The 13971-nt window shown below is 42.1% G+C and overlaps 1 protein-coding gene across 4 annotated transcripts; it reads left to right on the top strand.

Annotated features, from left to right (window-relative positions):
• The first annotated feature begins 4364 nt into the window (after positions 1 to 4364).
• On the top strand, positions 4365 to 13971 carry uspl1 (ubiquitin specific peptidase like 1). 4 transcript variants are annotated; one of them, XM_018755500.2, is made up of 10 exons: positions 4365 to 5049; positions 7798 to 7950; positions 8455 to 8559; positions 8801 to 8815; positions 8933 to 9536; positions 9638 to 9742; positions 10145 to 10274; positions 10947 to 11072; positions 11367 to 11527; positions 11674 to 13971. In XM_018755500.2, exons 2-10 carry the CDS (start codon positions 7825 to 7827, stop codon positions 13170 to 13172), a joined length of 2871 nt encoding a protein of 956 aa, XP_018611016.1. In that variant the 5' UTR covers positions 4365 to 5049; positions 7798 to 7824; the 3' UTR covers positions 13173 to 13971. The 4 variants fall into 4 exon arrangements, with proteins under 4 accessions (XP_018611016.1, XP_018611015.1, XP_018611019.1 ...); XM_018755499.2 differs by having other exon boundaries at positions 4366 to 5049; positions 8801 to 9536; XM_018755503.2 differs by lacking the exons at positions 4365 to 5049; positions 7798 to 7950 and adding an exon at positions 7967 to 8297 and having other exon boundaries at positions 9052 to 9536.

Here is a 13971-nt window from a genome sequence, read left to right as displayed (position 1 = left end):
TTGTCCTAATCGGAGGTGTAAGGTGATTGGTTCTCCACTGAGAAACGTCAGCAAAGTTTTAAATGGCGCGTATATACAAAAATCCTGCAGACTTCGGCTTCAGGCGGGCTGCTGCTAGATAGTGTACTGTATTTGCCATAGTACTAAGTTCTATGTGTTGCTCTCAGTGTATTGAGATGAATGAGGACTTACGGAGCGCTGTGGCGAATGCGAATACAGTATGGGAATGATCTTGCGATGACTCCAGGCGATTACCTACACATTCAAACTGCTTCATCGCACATCCACAACGCTGTATGTTGCATTTATTTAGAAATAATCACTTTTTTATTTGAATATAAATGAACATTTTGCACACATTCTTTTGGCTTGGCAATTACGCAGATATTCATTTAGACAAGTTTGGAAGTTTTGAATAACATCTGTGGTTAGTGAAAAGATAAACACTGGTTTACAAATCATGATCACATCCGTTTGTCTATTTCCATAGGAAGTGCATGGACTTGCGGGGTAACCGTGAAAGAATCAGAGTATTTGACTTATTTGCCTTCTTCTCTGAGAAAAGCAGAATATAATTGTGGCTGATAAACCAGTGTAACGGAAAACTAATGATGGTACCGTACAGTTGATTACGATTAATTACCTGCAGTCCGTGTTTAAAGATATAATATTACGCTTGCTATCACATGCTGTTTAATAGCGATTTATTTCCCAAGAAAGATCAAGCTGCCATCACTGTTCTTCACGTCTGTTTATGTACTAAACGGTTTGTTTGTTAAAATTGTGTGTATAATCATATCGTGCCTTACAGTATATAGATTTTCAGTTTCTTTCTATTCGGTTTCTATGACATTCGTGGAAGTTGCCTGGCATAGATGATAGCTTTACCACCACACATGATTTCCCCCATAGTACACAAATGAGAGTAGTAAAAGCTGGGGGGGGGGTTGTTGTATAAATAAATCAATGTGCTTGGAAGTTCCAAATACCCAAACAGCTCGAAGCGATGATTAGCTCGGACAACCTGTTATAGATGTTACGCTGCATTACTGTAGTATTGACTGAGCGCTGCTGCTCCGAAAGCACGTTCATTAGACGGGTAAACAGTATTGAATTGACCCACTTCGATTGATGCTGATGTTTGCAAGTGTTACACCTTCGCATTCACTTCAAGAGCGCTGAAATATCAAACACAGTTTTGCCCTCAATGAACAATATGAAATGGTTGTGGTAACGGTGGCTCGTGGGCAGCGCAGAGGCTCGCGCCCGTGCAAACTGTAGCGGAAATGAGTGACAGCTGTCAGACTAGGAGTGAGAAATACGCTCCACTCCAGGATTTTGCTTAATGAGTCACTGCAGATGAGTACCAATGTGACCAATATATTACACTGTAATATATTATTGAGGCTGAAAAAGAACAGAATGCACTCTAGATGACAGTATAAGGTTTTTAAAAACTTCCCACCGTTTTCTCTCATTACATTTCCAGTGTATGATAGTATCAGCATGATGACAAAAGTCCAAGTATTGTGAGGCACCAGCCCTACTTGCTGCACCACCATGCCACAGGAAGCTTGTTTTTTTTTAAAAAATCATTTTTTCAAATGAATTTGAAATTTCCTTTAATTTAAAGTAAAAAATACCTCATCTCCACAAACTCCCATTCAGTTCCACAGACCAGCTGTTTCAGTCAATGTGTGTGTGTGTTATTTACTTGGGGTACCATAAAGTTAAAACTAAACATGACTGAAAATAAATTCCCCACAACCTCCTCCTCATTAATGACTATTGATTAATACATCTTACAACAGTGCAACATTGGGCATCTTGTTATTGATTACTGACACTCAGGAACACCAGATGTGAGCTGTAAACATTGTGGAATCAAGTTGAATGAAGGTGGTCCCACACTCTTGTTCTCTTTCTATTCTGAGTACATTTTACTGCCAACTAATGCCTTGGCATGGACAATGATTATTATGTAATATTTACCTGATGCCTTTAACCAAGGTTGCTTACAATGGTAGATACACCCCCCTTGAAAAAAAGAAATCAATGCTATGTAATTAAATAATCATCGGAGTGTTTCTACCCACCATCGACACCTTTTACAACAACCGCTGCATCCGCAAAGCTGCCAGTATTTCAGACGACCCCTCTCACGGACTCTTCTCCGTCCTGTCATCTGGCTGAAGGTACAGGAGCATGCGTGCCACCACCAGCAGACTCCGCAACAGTTTCTTCCCTGAGGCAGTCAGATTACTCAACACCCTGCTGCCTCCCAATGCTCACCTGGCACAGTCAAACAGCTAACCCGGCATGACTCCACACACTACAAACAGTCTACAGTTTACAGCCCATGTCCTGTGTATTTATTTGTCCTGTACTTGTCTAACACTGTTGTGTAGTTGCACTTTATGTAGTCCTGCCTACTGTTCTGTGTTGCACCATGGTCTCCAGAGAAACGACATTTCATTCCACTGTATACAAGCTATATAGACGAATGACAATAAAAACCACTTACATTTATTCACTTAGCAGACACTTTTCTACAAAGCGACTTATAATGCATACTGTGTAAAGTTACTAGCCCACACACCTTATCTACCAAGGTGACTTACACTGCTAGATACACTACTTACACTGGGTCACTCACTCATATGTCACTGGAACACATTCTTTCTGTTACTCACTCACTATGGGGGAACCTAAACAGCATATCTTTGGACTGTGGGAGGAAATCCACACAGACATGGGGAGAACACGCAAACTCCACACAGCCTGAGTGGGGATCAAACCCACATCCTCTCATATCACCCAGGCACTATGAGACAGCAGTGCTACTCATTGTGCCACCCTTTGGACTTGAACTTGAACTTGAACTTGAAATAAATCATGGGTGATTTTTTTTTTTGGCCCATGGGTGTTGCCAAGAGAAAATTTTGGGGGCGGGTAGCTCTTTCCGGGAGTTGTGGACACTTGCAGGAGTTAGGGTGGACTCACTTATTTCCAGAGACTTGGGATGCCACTATATTACTCTGCTGCATAATGGTGAGTGCTTGTAGGGAGTTCAGTACAGTGCATTTGGCATATCAGCAAAATTATTCATTGGGAAAATGGCTTCACTCACCCTTCTGCACTTCTTAAGTCTTGCCCAAGATTAAGAAACCATTGGTAAATTATTGTTTGGGCTAAGTGTCATTCAGTCAAAATTGACCCCTGGAGAAAACTTGGCGAAAGTGTACGAAACTGATGACCACTGTTGCCTGTTTTGGGGCCGTCGGCCCAAACCAGCGCAAACACCAGGAGGACATGCAAACTTATCTCACCGAGTCCGATACAAACCCAAGTCCTAAATCGGCCGGGGCCGAGCAGATGCGAGGCAGCAGCGCTACCCAGTATTCCACCCCTACAAAAAAATAGTGAACCATTACAGTTGTAGAATTTTTCAGTGCAGATTTAACACTGTAACCATAGATGTTGCTCAGGTTAGTAGTCCATTAACTGTACTTTATAAAATGGCTAAGTAGTTTAAGGTAGACAAGTATTTTAAGTGTGGGGGTACACTGGTAGGTGTATAAGACAGCTGTAGACTGACAGAATGTAAATCAGTAGCGTAACAACTCTTCAGGTGTTGCTGAGAACTGAAAAATATTAGTAATAGTACTCCTAGTAGGGGTGCGGTGGTGCAGTGGGTTGGACCACAGTCCTGCTGTCTGGTGGGTCTGGGGTTCGAGTCCCGCTTGGGGTGCCTTGTGACGGGCTGGCGTCCCGTCCTGGGTGCGTCCCCTTCCCCCTCCGGCCTTACGCCCTGTGTTGCCGGGTAGGCTCCGGTTCCCCGTGACCCCGTAAGGGACAAGCGGTTCTGAAAATGTGTGTGTGTGTGTGTACTCCTAGTACTGGTAGGAATTACTCCAAAGACTTGATCATGCCTATAACATAAAGGTATTTTTATGCTGTGACAGAAAAGATGGACTTCTGAAACGTGATTTAAGTCCATAAAGACCGAAGACAAAGTGACTCCACTGGGTTCAGGAGCGCTAATCGGGAGACTGACGGGAAACTTTCCACACGGCCGTGGTGGAGTCGTCTACGGAAGGATCGCATTTTTGTTGTTTTTTTTCGCGGTCAAAAAAACTGTTTGTATAATAATATGGTGGTAGTATTCAGGGGAAAGGCTCTTGTTTGTGTACATCTACAGGCATGAAAAACGGAAAGGGCTGAGGGTAAATGCGATTTTATTAATGAGAAGCAGCACGTCCCTGGAAACTTACGCAAACGAATATCTGCGCAAAAAAAAAAAAAAAAAAAACGGATTAGGGCAGATACAACAACAGGGGCCGGAGAAGGGAAATAGGGGCTGTGGTGTTAGGGTGTTTATTGTTACGAAGGGAGCAGGAGCCGACTGGCAGACAGTCTTCCTACCAGACTTCTTGGTCTTCTTCTACATGAATAAGAAGCAATCGCTAAGGCATAGCATAGGATAGGAAGAAAGCAATGCTGTCTTCTTTGAGATCTTCAACTATAAGATATACACAGCCACGGACTTAAACTCGAAGTTCTTTCTCACGGAAGTTTAAACAAATCTAAGTCATACAAATACTGATTTATTAAACTAATTAAAATATGTTGCTCGTGGCTTTACTAGAAAAAGAAAGTACTACGGGGAAGGGCATTGTATTGTTCTAATTTCAGAAGCAATAAAATTGATAGCAAGGCTTAATACGTCAACCTGATACTAAAGTGAAACACGAACGACAAGTCCATCCGTTTCGTTTATTTTGTAATTTCAAGTGAATATTACAGTTTTGTACAAAAATGAGGTTATAGTTCACTTCAGTCTCTGTGCCAGGCGCTACGCGAGCTGTCAACGGGCCGAGTTTTCTGGGGGAACATAATAGGGGACGCACAAGCGGAAGCTGAACGTTGGCCGTACGAAAGGAGCACGTTGAAGCCGGTTGAATAGTTTCGGATGCGAGGCGAATGAATAGTCTATAATTATTAGTGGCCAAATGTTCCAGTACAGTATATCATAGACTTTGTTTGGAGGTAAGTGGAATAATTTCTGATTTTCCGACCTTCGTTCGTGCAGTCGCAATAATTATGTACCGAAAGCGGCCGCGGCGGTTGCTGTGTGTTACTAGATCGGCGATGGTGCCGATCCGGTCGGGGACACGCGTTCCGTGTCTCGAAACTCGCCGGGAATTGCACAAAGGACCTACGGCGTGTGCTTAAGGCTCTGTATTATTTTGAAGAATAATTTAACGAAACACGGTTATGTGTTCCCGCCGGGGGAAATAAATTAAACAACTATAGTTACTAAAGCTTTAGTTCTATTTTTAGTACGTTTTTTTTGGTGTTTGTAAAAATGTGTTGGTAATTCAATTAAAAAATGTAATAATCTGGAGCGTTCGATTCGATCTTATTAATTTAAATATATTTTGGTTTTTTTTTTTTTCCCCGTTGACTGTTTCTTTAAAAATAGCCGTGCGTCGTTCTCTTAGGCGTCTCGCGCCTCTGTCGCGTTTCAAAGCACATATGTATGTTAATTATGAGATTTTAGCAGTAACACGTGACGTAAATATCATAAGCCCTTAAACAGTGAAGTACGGCGTGTCAGTTCGCAGTGTATCATGGTAATGAGGTGTTTATATAAGGGGAAAGGGCTGCTGGTGAAGGCAGTTCCTTCTAGAGCTATAGATCATTATGATTTAAAGGGAAGACAGCAGCACTGACTGATGATCTAGATAGAAATTGGTCAGTGTTTCTAACTAGCACTTCAGTGAGGCTCTGGGGTCACTAATCTTTAAATGGTCCCAGTGAGTGATGTAAATGTGAGAACGTACACATATGGCTCAGCATGATTTTTTTTTTTGCGCACACTTTACACTGGATTCTCAATATGCGAAAACAAATAGGGCCGGAAATCTGATCAACTCCATTTATCTGTCTGTATTCATCTGTCCGTAACTAGAAATAACTTTCCCCACTAAGTTAAGACTAGTCATTTCGCATGTGAAGATTATTCAGGTTTATGCATCTTTTCCAAAGTGCCTTTCTTCACGTTTTAGGCATTGCTTCAAAAATGTAAAGATGCGCAGCAGTATTTTTTTGATGTCGGTTCTTCAACTATTCATCGTTTTTTTTCTGCCCTTGTCATGTTATATTCTATTTTTTGTTTGATTCAGCACTCAAATGTTCCTTGACCTCTTCTCCGAAGCGTTACACAAAATTCAATTGCACATCTTTGTCACGCAGTTGATGAAGCATCCTTTGTGTCACCACAAAATCGAGTTTAATTTCCTTTGCATGACATCTCAAGGACTAAACATACAGTAGTCCTGCTACTGGTGTACAGTTAGATGTTAACCGTGGCTCCTTCACTACTCTGAAGCCCCAGTACATCGAGGTCACATGCATTACAGTTGGTTTCAGGACTGTTCCATCAGCCCTTGGACATCCATCCACTTCTTAACAGATTAGATTTTGTATGAAAAACCTGACAAAGCTATTGTAAATACTCTAACACGTCTAATTAACCTGTTGTCAAAAGATGCCTATCCTTTGCGGTGTTGTTTGCAACCCAGAAGCATACGTCATCGATGCAGCCAGAAAAAGCTTAATGAAATAGATCTACTTAGTCAAGCTTCTTTAAGTGTCTTGTGTAATAGCTACAGATAAATACTGTTAACTCTTTTTTTTTTTTTCTGAAAATAAGTTCAAGGTACATTTGGAATTAAAACTGAAAATAAGGCTTCATTCTCTCCACAAACCACTATTCAATGAAGACTTCTGAGCAATTCATCCCATAAATATGTGTAACATTCCTCAACATACTATTGATTACCAAAATTAGCAACAACAGACAGGAGTTGTAAACAACAAGCGCATGGACTGAAGGTGGTCCCACACACCTGTTTCTTGTCTTTCTGAATGTATTTTGCTGTCAACAGATTGCAGTAAGTAGAAAGATAGATTATTTTTTCTCCACAACAGAGAAATTTTACAAAATAGAATGAAAAAGAAACTTTAAATTTGGAAATGTTTGTATATTCAAAAGTTTGTAAGTCAGCTGTTCGTAACAGGAAGTACCAATGTGTATTCCTGTTCCCATTGATAGCACTGCTTATGTTACAGAAAAGTTGTGAAGATATAATTCTTTGACTCATTTACCAAAGACAGCTTGCAGATTTACATAAGCACATGTACAGTGATTTATTAATTTTATGCAGCAGAGTACACACACACACACACATTTTCAGAACCGCTTGCCCCATACGGGGTCGCGGGGAACCGGAGCCTACCCGGCAACACAGGGCGTAGGGCCGGAGGGGGAGGGGACACACCCAGGACGGGACGCCAGTCCGTCGCAAGGCACCCCAAGCGGGACTTGAACCCCAGACCCACCGGAGAGCAGGACTGCGGTCCAACCCACTGCACCACCGCACCCCCCGTGCGCAGCAGAGTATTATTCAGTAATTACATACTCTAAAAGGTACTGCACCATAGTGAATTTAGACTGTTCGATGCTGAGGCAGAAGCCCTAAACAGTACACTACCTGCTACTGCAAGGTTCCCAAGCTTCAATAAAGGACCCTATAGGTGAAATCATACTGGTGTCCGTGGAGTGCTGTGTCACTGTTAATGTTATATTTGCTGAGCTACATTTTGTAAACAGATTCCCAAGTAATAGGAAGTATAAATCCTACTTTGAGTTCTGGGAACTTGTGTTCTAATGAAGCTGACTGTGTTTTTTTTTTTTTTTTTTTTTTTCTTTCTCCCCTTTCCGGTTTTTAGTACCTGGCTGATCTAAGTTCCAGTGACATGGTAATGTTCAGCTCATGGCTATGGAAAGCACCGGACCTGAAGATCTGCAGTGATTTACCAATGAGTGGTGAAAGCACTGGGTTAGGGGTACCAACCCCAGCACTGGCGGGGTATTTGGGAAAAGTCAGTTGAACTCAAGTCTTCTCTCTCTCTCTGTCACTTGTGCAAAGCTGTTTTGGGCAAAATCAAAGTGAAATTTTAATTGGATTCTGTTTTCTATTCCAATTTTCCTTATAAATTATGCTACAGCAAAGCCAAAAAAAAAAAAAAAACGGAAATCTTTAGTTCTACAAAAGGCGAAAGATTAAGCTGTTATTTTGAATAATAGTGGTTTAAGTGTATTGAATGTCTCACTGTTCTGCTGCAAAATTCTGCTAATTATATTAATAGAACATCTGAATGTTTTTAAGTGTTGCTGCTTTAGACAGCCTTGAAATGAGGGGTTCCTCCTCCCCGCTGTCAGGTTAATAGTGAGTTTTCCTGTATCTATTTTATACCTATCTGACTGTTGAAACTCATGTCATCATGGTTTGCCATGTGATGTCGTTGGAGTATTTTTTCCCTACCATTGAGCGTTTCACCAGTTTTAAACAGTATATATAATTTTATCCCCCATTAACGTCTTAGGGGCCGGACACCTGCCCCTGGTGTGCTGTCAGGGGGCAAACCCATGCTCTCCGTTCTTACCGTGTCAGCTTCCAGGAGTCGGTCACCCTCTGCACCAACCCACAGGTGAGTCAGACTGTTGTACTGTACTTCAGGCTGTTTGAAAATGGCTGTTACAATAACCATCCTTGAATCTGCATGAGTGTGTTACCAGGTTAGTGTATACCTTTTATCATGAGCAAAAAAGCATTTTTTTAGTGATAGGTGAAACCTGGCACTTTTTGTTTGCTCTGTGGTTTGGTGATGATCCTTTGCTATTGACATGTCTTTCAGCACATACATGGTCTATTTTTTTCTTTGCCTGTAGTGTCTCTTTCCTCTGGTAAGTAAACCCTTGGAAGATGTTCTGGCTGGCTGTACCCCAAGAGATGTGAAAACACAGTGGAAGAGGAAAACCCCCGGGAGCCCTGATAGAGAGTGGTGTTCTCCCTCTCCAAAGCAGCGGGTTACTGAGGAGCTCAGCTCTACCAATGGCATACGGTGTAGACCTTGCAGTGTAGATCTGAGCAGCAGTGTTGTCTCCCAATCAACTCTTCTACTTGGTTTCACCAAAACCAGCACCGAACTACAGACGGCGGGCTTGTGCGGGGACGTAATACCTATTAGCCCAGAAGACCATGCTGAGAAGGACTCGGAACTGAAGTCTGTGAAGCACTCTGAATCAGAGCCAGAATCAAAGTCAGCAGTAAAGCCCCAGCCAGAATGCAAGCATGAAGAAAATTCTGAAATACGTATAAGATTGAGTGAGGTGGAGCCAGCAGAAAGGAAGGAGACAAATGCAGAACAGCAATTGGGAAAGGACCTTGATTTTGTTTTAGCAGTGTCGGAGGAGGAGCTTGTCGTTGCTCCTTCTCACCTGTTTTGGAAAAATGAGCAAAATCTTTGTTGGCTTAACACACTTCTGGTGGCACTTGTCTACTGCCACCCTTTGAGGGAGGTCCCGCCTGGCCTCTTAAAGGACACATCTCCTGTCTGCAGGCTCCTGGGCACTTATAACCAATCGTGCTCTCTCATGAAAGCAAAAGAACAGTTATACAAGGAAGGTTTGTAGTGGAAATTTCTCTCATATTTTTCTCTTGAATCCCATAACTGTCTATTGTGTCCTGTAATTAACTTTTTTTTTTTCCTCTCCCTGGCTGGGAAGTTGTAAAGGTACCTGCTGAAGTTCTTCACCAGGCACAGCTGGCACTAGATGACATCCGAATGTCCATCTTCAAGCGCATACAACCGAAGCTGCAGTGTCAACTGGGTAAGATGACTTGATATCACTGTAATTGATCAAAAAGATCTTTGTTTTAATCAGTTTTAATCGTCGCTGTTTGTGACCAGCTATAATGACTGTGGAAGTTGTTATTCTGGTCTCAGACTCCTGGGCTTGGCACATATAAATAGTCATTTATGCTTAATTTCAGAAAAAAATATGTAGAATATTAACAAATAAAATGCTATTAAAAACCAAAAAAAATTTGTAGCTTTAAGAAATAACACGATAGTACCACTTCTTATGAACAGTCAGAAAGATATTTGATTAAGTTCAGCAATTAATTTTCGACTTTCAGGGTGCCACACGCTAACTTCTGTCCTGTGGTTTTTCATAGCTGCACACTGTCTGTCTCTGTTTCACATCTTGCCTCTGTTGCCTCACCTGCAGGAGACAAGGAGTCCCCGGTGTTTGCCCTGCCCCTCCTACTCAGGCAAGATGTGGTTGTGGAGGAGCTGTTTCTGCATGCCTTGGAGTGGGCATTCGAGTGTGCTGCCTGTGGCCACACCTTCAGCAACAGGTATGAACCTGCAAAGAGGTGGTGGGTTCTCTCTGGGGGTTGGCTTTGCAGTGCTAGGCTCTGTTTTTTGAATGGAAGCAAGACAAGTTTGATTCTGTTTTGTTTTGTGGTGAAAAAGAATGAGATATGAACGTGACAGTATCTTGACTGTAGCATGTAGTGGGTCAGAAGATGTTTTGATGGAATGGGTGTGCTGTTAGTGATTTTTTGGGTGTGGATAAAGGTTGAAAAAGCTTTTCTTTAAATTGTCCAATTTGGCTTTGCTTGGTAACAATTCTTGCCTGAAATCTACTTTTGAAAATATTCTGGACTAAAACTGAATTGAAAGATGAGTTCTGTTAATTGTGAATCTGATTATTTTGACTCAGGTTATGCTCTCTGCTCATTTTTAGCCTCCCTTCTTTAGGTAATTCTCAGTGCCAGGTTATAAAACCTTTGTCACAGGACTGACATTTTCTCCCAAATTAAATGAGCATAAGCTATAAAATTAGTTGTCAGTTTGCTTGATTTTTCTTTTTTGTGTATATCTTTCAAACTTTTATTGATATAACTCCTTAAATTGAGTGATGCCTGGATATTTGCTTGGGAAACAGTATATCTGAAATGGGAAGTGTTCAGGCCTCCGAACATGTGCAACATTCATTAACAGATTTGTGCTTCTGTTACCCTAAGGTGCAAAAAGACTATCACCACATTCACACATGTCCTGCCTGAGTGGCATCCACTGACTGCTGTACATAGAGCGCCATGCAGCCGTTGCCACCATAAACAGCAGCGTAGGAGGATGGTGCTGGAAAGGTGAGAGGGTGCTCTTTCCCTTATAAGCCGCATGGGGGAATTCAATAAAACACGAGTTTAAAAGACTGCTAGTTTTTTACAGCAAATTACTATCTTAAAATTTATGGAAAAACTGACCACTTTCAAAAATATGGACTCAACCATTTTCAGACTCTTTGGGAGTTTACAGGTCTATGTTTGTAAACATAAATGTGCAGGAACCATTACATTAATCATCATACCACCTGTTAACAGTCAAGAGGTGTTACATTCTTCTCTGTGTTCTGTCCATTAAATTACCCCCTCCTTTGTCAGGTTGTCTCAGGTGTTTGCCCTGCACTTTGTGGATGGACTGCCTCACAGTGATGTCTCGAAGTACTCATTTGACTTTCAAGGCACTCACTATTCTGTGAGAATTATCATCCAGTATGATCAAAAGTTGATGCATTTTGTCACCTGGTTGCAAACAGACCGAGGTTAGTTTCTTTTACTTGTTTGTCTTGTTACAATATAATATGCCTTAAGGGTATATATTAGCACATATAAAAATGTATTCCATTTTGTTATTTTGTATGTATTTCTAATAGAAACTTAGGAATAACTTTTAAGTCTTTTTCTTTAGGTTCCTGGATTGAGTTTGATGACTTGAAGCACCCAGTATGCATTGTCCATGAGAAGCTGGATGTCCCTCCTGATCAGATTCACGTTGTTTTCTGGGAGTCACGGGGAAAGGCTGTAGAAAATCAGTCTAAAGTCCAGCAGCACAACCTCTCACTTCCCTCCCTGCATGGCGACACGGACGTTGTCTCCGCACTGACGATAGACGACAGAAATACGAGTGCTGAGAGAACAGATGAAAAAAGTGTCAGCATCAGCAATAGCACAGTGATGGATGCCTTTAAGGGGTTGTCACACAGTGATAGTGTGACCCTCACTCTTGTGGAGGTGAGGGTAGATGCTCAAGGAATGCCTCAGGATTGCAACTCTGGCATCACATCTGATCAGGCTGACATTAAAGACCAGAACCTCCTTGCCACAAAGACTGAATCCCCCTCTTCAGACCAAGCAACCACAGATGTTGTCGTTCCAAGCCCACAGCAGAAGAGGTTAGGACGGAATTCAAAACAAAGGAAGGGGAAACAAGTAGAGCAATCTCAGACAGCTTCACCTTCTAAATGTCTTTCTGCCATGCAGGCAGTCTCAACCAACACATCAGTGGCTCTGTCCACTGCCTCCAATGCCCGCTGGTCCTCACTACTAAGTAGGCACCCCTCACTCCAGTCCACACCTCTTTCCCAGAGGTCAGTCCCAGGAACGCCACTGCTGAAACCTGCACTGAAGGTAACTGACAATGAGGGCCTCCCAGTAAAGGCGGCAGACATGTTTGTGGGCTTTAAGTCACAGGGCAATGTTGAGCCAAAAGGGCAGATGCTCAGTGAAAGCCAGGATTGTACAAGGGTTGAGTGTGGTAAGGAGAGCGATGTCTTTAAACAACCTTGGACAAAGTCTCCAGGACCACAACCTTCCCTGCTGTCTTTTACCAAGCCACTGGGAACAGTTGGGGCCAGTTCAGCAGACCCCAAAACGCTTCCTAATCAGGACGTCAGTGACACGTCCATCATGAAGGGCTTCGATGGTACAGACTCCCTTCGTCACAAGCTTCTCAAAAAACTGAAGAAGAAGAAAATGAAGCTAGCTGCACTCAATGCGCTGTTGAAGAAAGCGCCTTTGGAGTCTGTGCCGACACCTGATAGCACAGGCTTCAACTCCCCATCCACAGTCAGCTCCACCTCATCTGTGTACAGCAGCCCTGCTTACAGTGAGTTTTTCTCTGGCATCGTTTCACCCTCCAAAACCACCAGCAGCCTATCCCCAGACAGCACAGGCCTCCTGGAGATGCTTGTAAATGGACAGGAGGGGGTTGCTGATGCCCCCCATGGGGAGGTGCGCTGCGTGGACAACAATGTGAACCCTCTGCCTAATAGAGCAGAGGACTTAGTGCTTCCAGAACACACAGATTATGGCATCAATTCAGTGGAGCATGACTTCTTGGAGGAGTTCATGTCTGATTCGTGTGTAACAAAAAATGTGGATCTAAGTGCATTTGATCTGTTCTTTTAACTTATGCTTTTGTTGCTTTGAGATGCAAAATTTTGCACACACTTTATATGCACTACTTAAAAGTTGAAGTTGAGCAACTAGTTCTTGTTTGTTAGTATCTGAATTTTTTTAAAGTACTTTTTTGGAATGTTTTGAAATGTTTATGTAATTTGTATAAAACTTTACAGTTACAATAAATCTGAACAAAGGTGCATAAATGGTTATATTCATAAGGATTAGATGGCCAGCAGTGCAATGTACTGGACTTTTTTTTTTTTTTTTTAAAAGCATCCTTTTTGGTTAATTTTATAGCTCCTGTAAAATGGACAAACGTCCATGAATTTGTCCAACAAACTTAGGTAACTGTAATCAATACCCTTTTTACAGAGAATTAGGTACTTATTTGTAACAGGTTTTCTAAGTCCTGTGTTATACTTGGGGATGCTTGAGTTGGTTTTGCCACAACCCCCTATAAGTGCAGCTGGTAAAAATACAGCACAACACAGAATGATCATCCCATGGTGCTTGGGTCATCCCCTCAGATTAATTCACTTGAGTTCTTCAGGGACAGCTGGTAGTTCAGTATTAGAGCTACTGTCTTTGGATCCAAAGGTCACAAGTTCCAATCCTACCTTCCATTTCTAGTAAACCTGAGCAAGGTACACTGAATTGCTCCAGTAAAATTACCAAGTCGTATAAATGAATAAATTGTCGGTTAATATTGAGTCTCTTTGGAGAAGGGTGTAGGATAAATGTAAGTCATCCTAGGTTCTAGAACAGACAATAACAACTGACCTTGTAAAGCGGGGGATGGGGGGGG

This window comes from Scleropages formosus, chromosome 4 (genome assembly GCF_900964775.1).
Source record: "Scleropages formosus chromosome 4, fSclFor1.1, whole genome shotgun sequence".
Lineage (NCBI taxonomy): Eukaryota > Metazoa > Chordata > Actinopteri > Osteoglossiformes > Osteoglossidae > Scleropages > Scleropages formosus.
This window is presented reverse-complemented; position numbering and strand designations above follow the sequence as displayed.

Excerpts from the sequence above, each read along its gene's own strand:
- uspl1 (XM_018755499.2), top strand. The coding sequence starts at position 7,825 with ATGGTAATGTTCAGCTCATGGCTATGGAAAGCACCGGACCTGAAGATC. Across the intron at positions 7,951-8,454 it reads TGGCGGGGTATTTGGGAAAA|GGGCCGGACACCTGCCCCTG; the intron begins GTCAGTTGAACT and ends TTAACGTCTTAG. Across the intron at positions 9,743-10,144 it reads GAAGCTGCAGTGTCAACTGG|GAGACAAGGAGTCCCCGGTG; the intron begins GTAAGATGACTT and ends CCTCACCTGCAG.